At 41.3% G+C, this 9688-nt stretch overlaps 1 protein-coding gene across 2 annotated transcripts in view; it reads right to left on the reverse strand.

Annotated features, from left to right (window-relative positions):
* Positions 1-9346, reverse strand: part of LOC123787606 (transmembrane 9 superfamily member 2-like) — a 71306-nt gene extending 61960 nt beyond the window's left edge. For both annotated transcript variants that reach the window (XM_045790410.2, XM_087859403.1), the window contains exons 1-3: positions 8981-9346; positions 1345-1412; positions 133-226 (exon numbers count right to left, since the gene is read on the reverse strand). In XM_045790410.2, coding sequence (XP_045646366.1) covers positions 133-226; positions 1345-1412; positions 8981-9169 — 351 coding nt within the window. In that variant the 5' untranslated portion in view covers positions 9170-9346. The remainder of the gene's footprint in view (positions 1-132; positions 227-1344; positions 1413-8980) is intronic.
* Positions 9347-9688: the final 342 nt, after the last annotated feature.

Consider the following 9688-nt stretch of genomic DNA (forward strand, 5'->3'; position numbering starts at 1 on the left):
AGCTTGCTTCTTCCTCTCCCACTCCCCCTGCTTGTGTTCCCTCTCTCACTGGCTGTCTTTATCCTGTCAAATAAATTTTAAAAAAATCTAAAAAAAAAATAAAATAATAGTAAATAAGATCCACTGAATAACCTTATACGGAGATGATGTTATTCGTTCTCCAAATAGTACTTGTCCGAGATTTTCAGAAGGGTTTCTCTTTTCGGAGTCTTGACAGAAGTCAAAGCTAGAGAAGTTCAAGTAAGGTAAAAAAAAAAAAAAATCAGCAAAGAAATCCACCTTTGTAATTTGTCAGGTCTCTCCCCTGCTAATGGTTGATACTTCTAAAAACATGACCCAGACGGTGTCTAATTGTGATTTATAAACCTCATTATAGATTCCTTTTTAACCCGTTTAACCTCTTACAGCTATGAATTCATTATTTAAGATGCTCATGGTACTGCTCTTGACTTCTGAAATGTACGTAATCACAATCTTAAAAAAAACTAACAGTATTTTCAGGGTGAAACTTCAAATTACATGAAAATAAGCAAAGAAGAGTTTAAAATCTGTACTGATTCTAACCTGAGACATTTAGAAACTGCTGTTACCAGGTCTGATCGAAGGGGAACTTAAACAACAAAATCCCTCCTCAGATACACGCCCACAGATTCCCTCACGAATCGAATGGTTACTACATGAAAAGAATTACAAGTACCTTTAAGTAAATGTGAATATATGAAATTGAATATAAAATGGCAGAAGATAAAATCAATGGCAGGCTTGTGTAATATTTTAAATGCTCATGCTAACACCCTACATTTAAACCTAGTGGTTTAATGAAAATTAGACCTGATTTTACTTCTGTTTAATTAGTGGAAATAAAGTAATACCAAAGGGAGCTACAATCATTTTCCTAAAAAGCACATCATTTGTTGTTATTCTCAAATGATTGCTCTTAATCTTGATTATGTGATGCCGGCTCACTACTGAACCAAGCACTTGCGTCCATTAAAAACCTTAGTAGAAACCTCCCTATCCCGTGTTTTAAAAATAAACTACAACTCTGCAATGATTTTTTTAAAGTTCAAAATGTAGTACATTTATAATTTGCTTTTCTTAGAAAAACCAAGTATGGCAACTTCCTAAATTTTTAAGGATTTGCCTCACACCGAAAGCTCTCTACTTTAATAATTTTGTTCCTGTTACCTTTATTACAAAATTACCACCATATTTCTCAATATATCCAGGGCTTTCATTCACTATCTTTAAAAACTTAAAACACATTTAAACACAATAATATCATAATCATGATGTAACCGCAGTTATAGTATATCAGATATAATTAAGATACTTATAACTTACGTGTTATATTCATAAGGTAGGACGGATTCTGCCGAGTCCAATCTATTTACAAAGAGTGCTACTGATGACTACAGAAAGAAAACACTCATTAATAATACAAAATAAGGTAGCACTTGCAAAATACATAATGAAGTAACTGAAAGGTAACTGGGTCTATTGTCCCATCAATTTATAACAGTGCAATTATAAATTTATAACTTAGTACAGTGTTATAAATGTATAACAATACAGTTATACATTTATAACACTGTATAGCTATAAATTCATAACACTGCATTTACGTGGCATCATTGGATTCTCTGAGTACATAAATTTTTCAGGTATCTCAGCCTTTCTTAACCTTTTTTAATTCTAGAACCCTTTGAGAATGTGATGAAAGCTATGGCCCCTCTCCCCCCCCCCAAAAAAAAGCACACGTATCCACCAAAGTCTCTGTTCAGTTTTAGGAGGCTTCATAGGGCCCCTGGAGTCCATGGAATTCAGGTTGAGAACTTGAGACAATTCAAGTTACCTGCATAAGAGCTCTCCTTGTATTATTTTCACCACTTTTATAAGAGTTGTTCTACAATACACTTCGCCCTGCCCTGTCTTCAACGGAACCTGGTGGTCGCAATGTAACCTTCCTTGATGGTTCAGGGTCATTTTGAACATCAATCCTTGCACCAGCTTTGACTCTGTGACATCCTCAGTATCAAACCAAGTGAGAACTATTTGCCCCCAAACTAAATTGCTATAGATGCTCCCCACATCCCTACTATGCACACCCCTCACCCCTACCAAAGCACTTCAACTTCTTTGTACAGATTTTATGTCTTTCTTTTCAATTGTCCATTGTTGTGATGCCTCTTTGCCCTTCTATCCCACCCCCAATCTGCTAGATAGCAAGCCCTCAATTTGTGGAATAAATCATAGATTTGTTAAAACTATAGCAAAAAGACTGAGGGCATGAGAGTTAGTGCATGAACATTAGGACACCTATTCTGGCTTTTCACAGGATACTTCTGCTTACTTCCCTGGATCTCAGCTGAGTTCTTGATAATTTACAAGATAGGATTTTTTTTTTTAAGGTGGCCCCATGCCCAGCGTGAAGCACAACACGGGCCTTGAACTCACAACTCTGATATCAAGACCTGAGCTGAGATCAAGAGTCAGACACCTAACTGACTGAGCCACCCAGGTGCCCCAAGATAAGATTTAAAACCACTAGAACAGCAGAACTTGGGTAAACACTTTATTCTTCTTCAAAATTCCATAAACATTTTTTTAATTGAACATCTGCTATCATCTTAACCATATGATTAGATTTTTTTTTTAAGAGGACGTAGGAAATCATCAAGTTTGGGAACAAATAGAAACAGCCTTACTCTAACTCTGTAAGAGTATTTTATCTGCATTTCATGAGATCTAATCAGAAATTTAGCAATAGCAACATATATCAGTTAGAGTTTTATAAAGGTGAACAGAGAAAAGTTTCTAAAAGGACAGCAGATAATTAAGGATACTAGTGCTCATCTAGAATCCCAAAACACAACATACATACGATTTGAACTATATTTTATGGGGCGCCTGGGTGGCACAACGGTTAAGCGTCTGCCTTCGGCTCAGGGCGTGATCCCGGTGTTATGGGATCGAGCCCCACATCAGGCTCCTCCTCTAAGAGCCTGCTTCTTCCTCTCCCACTCCCCCTGCTTGTGTTCCCTCTCTCGCTGGCTGTCTCTCTCTCTGTCGAATAAATAAATAAAGTCTTGAAAAAAAAAGATTTGAACTATATTTTAAAATGCATATCTGGAGCTTACTCTATTTAAAAGAACGTTAATGGTTTCACAAATCAAATGGAGAAAAGATAAACTATCCAATAATGGTGTTAAGATAACTGATCAGTGAACTAGGGGGAAAAAAGTTAAGCTGGATGCTTACCTCGTACATTACACCAGGAAATATCAATCTTATTTGTTAAAATTTCAACCATAAAAGTAATAGAAGAAACCATGGGAGAATTATTTTATAATCTTGGCTGGCTTGGTTAAGACCTTCCAAAAACAGGGCACAAAAGTCAGAAACCAAAAAATTTTTTGATATATCAGAAGAAAAGCCACTTTTTCTAAATGGCAAAAAACAAAAACAAACACAATAAGCAAAACCAAAAGACAACTGACAAAGGGAAAAGGATGTCACAGACAAGGGACTAGTTTCCTGATTTAAGAGTGTCCACAGAACAACAAAAACAAAAAGTGTCCCCAAATCAATTTTTTAAATGTTCGACCTAATAGAAAAATGAGCAAAGGATTTATAGATAGTTCACCAAAAAGAAAATACAAATTGTTTTCATTTATATGAAAAGACTCTCAATAAAAAAAGCGTCCTGCGGCACTGGAGGAGATAATGCTAAGTGAAATAAGTCAAGCAGAGAAAGACAACTATCATATGATTTCTCTCATCTATGGAACATAAGAAGTAGGAAGATCGGTAGGAGAAGAAAGGGAAGAAGAAAGGGGGGGTAATCAGAAGGGGGAATGAACCATGAGAGACTATGGGCTCTGAGAAACAAACTGAGGGCCTCAGAGGGGAGGGGGGTGGGGGAACGGGATAGGCTGGTGATGGGTAGTAAGGAGGGCACGTATTGCATGGTGCACTGGGTGTTATACGCAAATAATGAATCATCGCACTTTACATCAAAAACCAGGGATGTACTGTATGGTGACTAACATAGTAAAAATATATAATAAAAAAAAGCGTCCTGGTAACAGCAATGCAAATTAAAAACATAAGACACAATTTTTCACCTATAAGATTGTCAAATACCTAAAAGTTTGGCAACACATTGTTGTCAAGCTGTGAAGAAACAGGCACTCACACTGTTAGTGGGAGTGTAAATTAATGCAAACTCCGTGGAAAGCAATTTGAGGATATCATAATTGTTAAGTGCATATATTCTTTGACCCAGCAATTCCACTCCTAAGAATTTATTCTATAGATAGTCTCATATGCAGCAATGTTTGGTAAGATCAAGAAAATAGAAACAAGGTAAATACATAAATAAGGGACTATGTAAATCAAGATAGCACACCCTTATAATAGAATGCCATACCATTAAAAAAAGAACAAGGATGTACTTTATACAATGATATAAAATGATCTCTAAGCTATATTGTTAAATGATAAAGGCACCTGAAGATGAGAACGGTATGCTCCCACTTGTGTAAAAACAAAGGAGGAAAAAATAATATAAATACATATTTGTTCATTTATTCATGAAATCCGTAGCAGGACACATGAGAAACTGACGATATTACTGCTCTCCAGGGAGGGGTACCATGTGACTTAAAGACCCAGGTAGATGAGAACTTCACAGAGAAAAACCTCTTATCTGCCTGTATCCTTGTATATTATTCAAAGTGAGATCATTACAATCAGGGAAATGAACGTTTTTGTAGACTTTGATATATATTTCAAATTACTTTCCAAAGGGTTCAAGTTTAACTATTAAACCAATCTAAATGCCATCACAAGGCAGGAAAGAGACAAGTCCAGGAGGAGGGACATTGCACAGGAAAAACAGACTGATCCCTTTCATAAGTTAATGTTATGAAAAGAAAAAAACGGGGACTTTGCTTGATTAAAAGAACCATAGGCTATAATGAAGAGATGCAATTTGTGGTCCTAGATTGGATTCTGGTTTGGTTATTTCAGAGATAGCTAGGGAAATCTGACTATGAACTTGGTAATAAATGAGATAAAAATGTATTGATGTGGAAAAAATGTATTTTTAAAATATTTTATTTATTTATTTGACACAGAGAGAGAGACAGCCAGCAAGAGAGGGAACACAAGCAGGGGGAGTGGGAGAGGAAGAAGCAGGCTCCCAGTGGAGGAGCCTGATGCGGGTCTCCATCCCAGGACTCCGGGATCACGCCCCGAGCTGAAGGTAGACGCTTAACGACTGAGCCACCCAGGCACACCGATGTGGAAAAAATGTATTGATGTGGAAGGATAGAGTTGTTAATAGAAAAGTGCAGGTTAAGGGACGGTTAAGCATCTGCCTTCAGCTCAGGCTCAGGTCATGATCACAGGGTCCTGGGCTCCAGTCCCTCACGGGGCTCCTTGTTCAGCAGGGAGCCTGCTTCTCCCTCTGACTGCTGCTTTCCCTGCTTGCGCGCTCTCTCTGACAAATAAATTTTTAAAATCTTAAAAAAAAAAAAAAAAGAGTGGGGCGCCGGAGTCCTGGGATCAAGCCCCACATCAGGCTCCTCCACTGGGAGCCCGCTTCTTCCTCTCCCACTCCCCCTGCTTGTGTTCCCTCTCTTGCTGGCTGTCTCTGTCAAATAAATAAAAATAAAATCTTTACAAAATAAATAAATAAATAATTTAAAAATTTTAAAAAGAGAGAAACAAGGCATTGATTAAAAAAAAAGAAAGGGCAGATTACAAAATAACATGGATACCATGATTTTATGTACGTAAACAATGCATATGGACTTTCATTCGTTGCTAGTGAGAATGCAAAACGGTACAGCCACTTTGGAAGCCAGCTTGACAGTTTCTTAAAAAACTAAACGTACTCAGTATACAATCTAGCAATGATACTCCTTGGTGTTTGCCCAGAGGAGCTGAAAACATAAGTCTACACAAAAACCTGCACGGTGTCTATAACAGCTTTGATCATCATCGTGAAAACTTGGAAGCAACCAAGATGTCTTTAGTAGGTGAATATATAAATGAATTGTGGTACATCCAGATAATGGAATATTATTCAAAACTGAAAAGCAATGAACGATTAAGCCATGAAAAGACACAGAGGAACCCTAAATGCATATCACTAAGTGAAAGAAGCAAGTCTGAAAAGTCTACATACTATATGACTCCAACTATACGAGATTCTGGAAAAGGCAAAACTATGAAAACGGTAGGTAGATCAGTGGTTGCCAGGGATTAAGAGAGGGACAGATGAATAGCAAGAGCATAGAGAATGGATAAGGCAGTGAAATTACTCTATATGATATTATAATGATGGATACATGTCATTACACATTCCTCCAAACTGACAGATGACCAAGGGTGAACTGTATTGTAAACCATGGGCTTTGGGTGGTTATGATGTGTCAGTCTAGGTTCATCAACTGTAAGGAATGTAACACTCTGGTGGGGGATGTTGATGAGGGAAGCTGTGCATGTGTGGGGGCAGGAGTATATGGGAACTCGACTTTCTGCTCGATTTTGTTGTGAACCTAAAACTGCTCTAAAAAATCTAAAAAGTCTATTAAAAATACACATGTGGGTATGAGTATGTGTAGAAAAAAATCTAGAATATATGCTAAGATATCAATAGTGGTAATTCTCTAGTTATTAGAAATGGTTTTCTTATTTTTGCCTAGCTGCATTTTCTTTTTTTTTTTTTTAAGATTTTATTTATTTATTTAACAGAGAGAGAGACAGCCAGCGAGAGAGGGAACACAGACAGGGGGAGTGGGAGAGGAAGAAGCAGGATCATAGCGGAGGAGCCTGATGTGGGGCTCCATCCCAGGATCACGTTGGGATCACGCCCTGATCCGAAGGCAGACGCTTAACGACTGAGCCACCCAGGCGCCCCCTAGCTGCATTTTCTAACCATCGACTATGCACGCTACTGCTTTTGTAATAGCAAGAGTTTAAAAAAAAAAAAAATCAAGGGGTTGGATGCTACCAAAAGAAGTAAGTTTAGAGTGTTAAACCTAAAAGTGAGAATAAAAAGTAGAACACATGCAGGGTTGCAAATAACAGCCTAAAAAGAAAAGAACTTACAGAAAAGAAATTCCAGATATTTGTTATGGTTAGAGATCGTGTTTCTTTGCTAGGAAGCCGGATGAAATAAAGAATAGAGATCCGGGAGGAGGTATTACCAGAGAAAAGGCAGACCTAAAAATATTTTGTAAATGCCATTTCTTACATGTGTTTGGCAAGATGTTGGCTCAAAACATGACTATCAATACTTCACACAGGAAAAGGCAAGTTCCAGCTTTTAAGAGCAAACTTGCTGCCCCTAAAACTGGCCTTTGAAAAACCCTGAAATTCTCAAGTTGGTTAAGTCTATAGTTAAACCACACCCAGCACTGTTCTCAACTTCCCAGTGCCTTTGTGGTGCCTTAAGCCGGAACACTCCCCCATCCACTAGATTAGGCAATAAGAGGTCAAAAAAATAAGTCTTATTCATTAATATCTTCTGAATTGATTACTTGGAAAAAAACCAAAAAACCCTTTTTGGACTCAGCTTACAGTTACAGAAACCAGGCTTCTGAAGAAAGGAGTCAGGAAACAATTGGGTGTTGAAGGACACACACAAGAGGAATTGGGTCAGAAATCTCTGTCCAGGGGCACCTGGCTGCCTCATTGGGAGCAGCACGTGACTCCTAATCTTGGGGTCTTGAGTTTGAGCCCCAGTTGGGTGTAGAGATGACTTAAATAAATAAACTTTAAAGAAAAGAAAGAAATCTCTACCTAAAGAAAACAAATGATGATAATAATTACCATTTATGGAACGCTTACTGAGCGCCAGGTACAGTTGTCCGTGCTTTTCATAGTCTCATTTTATTCTCACAAGTCTGAGAGGTAAATAATATCTTGGTGTTTGCAGGTAAAGGGCCCAGGGGAGACAAAAGTGCATTAACAAGAATGAAGGAGCAAAAAAGACCAGAGGAGTGAAGAAATGACAGAAACGAAACATGGTGGGGATGTATCTAAACCCACAGTGAGTTGGTTGGGGGAGGGGTGAAAGAGCTGACGGGGATTAAGTAGCGCACTTGTGATGAGTTCCCCGTCTTTATATGGAAGTGTTGAATCACTAAATTGTACACCTGAAACTAATATAACACTGTATGTGAACTAACTGGAATTTAAATTAAAAAAAAAAAAGACCACAGGGAGTGAGTCCTGAAAGGGAGAGTGTACAAGAGAGACAATAGGAAAGGGATGAAGAGGGAGAGGAAAGAGCCAAGGGGGGGGAAGGAAAAGAGCTACGACAGAAGAGGAGGAGCTAAGAAAGGTGGAGGAGCAGCCAATAGGGAAGGAGGAACAGAAGGAGCTAAGAAGGGCGGTGGAGTAGCAGCCCAGAAGGGAGGATGCAAGAGGGCGGGCCCAGAGGGAAGAGAAAGAGGGAGGGGTGGAGTCAGGCAGGAGGGGCGGGACCTAGAGGGGAGCGTGTAATGAAGGGGCGGGGCTAAGGGGAAAGAGGCGGAAGGGGCGGAGCCAAAACACCGGGGCGGGTCCGAGAGGGAGGGGAGGGGCTGCGAGGGAAGTGGGGAAGGGAGGGGCGGAACGGAGACGGAGGAGAAGAGGAAAAGCTGAGATGAAAGGGAGGGAGCCAAGAGAAATGGGGGAAAAGGAGGAGCTATGAGGACGGAAGAAGAGTTGAGCGGGAGATAGATGAACGGAGAGTAAGGGGAGGAGCCGAAAGGGAGGGAAAGAGAATCTGGGAAAAAGAGAGGTCCGGATCCTCCAAGTGCGAGGCTCAAAGCTAGAGACGCTAAGACACACACCTACAGAGAGGGCTTTGGCATTCTGGGTCGTACGCAAAAGAGCTAGCGACCGTGATCTCCCCCGGTGTGCCCCATACCCCTACCCGAAGCCTTCCCCTCACAGCTCACTGCTTCCCATTGGTCCTCACCTTGCAGGTTGCGGTCTCTCGGGCCTCCTCGCAGAAGTTAACTGGAGCCAACCCAGGGAGGTAGAAGGCCGCGCTGCGGGTGACCTGAAGCCCCAGGAGCAGCCCCAGAGCCAGCAGCCACCTCAGCCCGGGGAGGGCGAGCCTGAGGCGGCAAGGGTTGGTTCCCACGCGGAAACCATGAGTACCCATTTTAGGAGCCGCCTAGGGCTCTCGGGGGACACACACTATAGGCGAGATCGAACCAGTGGAGGGGAGAGACGGAGAGGATAAGAACCGTGGCCGGGGACGAGCCGAGACCGGCCGGTGGGAATGGAACTCCGGGGAAAGCCACTTATTACGACGAGACTGTGGCTTGGAACCCGTTGCTAGGGCGCCAGGCTGCGTTTATGAGCGCATGCAGTACGCATGCGTGCGGGTCCCCGCCGCATCTTTCAACACCCCCCCCGCTCTACCTCCCCCACTCCCCCCATCCCCCACCCTCAGCTTGGCACTTTCCCGCGGTTGGAGGTGCCTCGCGGAGCGGGGGAGGGGGGCAGGGGAGGCTGGTTGAGAGGTCTCAGCATCGCAACATCACAGCTTCACAGGGTGTTGTGTCCTCCCCGAGTTTGCCTCAGTCCCAAAGTAACAGTGTTACCGCCCCCTACCATCTTCACTTCTTCCTGCGGGGTGGTGGGACAAGAAGGGGGAAGAGGGGGAATTCCAGGGCCA

Source organism: Ursus americanus, chromosome X, assembly GCF_024610735.1.
Source record: "Ursus americanus isolate L20-20 chromosome X, mUrsAme1.1.p, whole genome shotgun sequence".
NCBI classification, from domain to species: Eukaryota; Metazoa; Chordata; class Mammalia; order Carnivora; family Ursidae; genus Ursus; species Ursus americanus.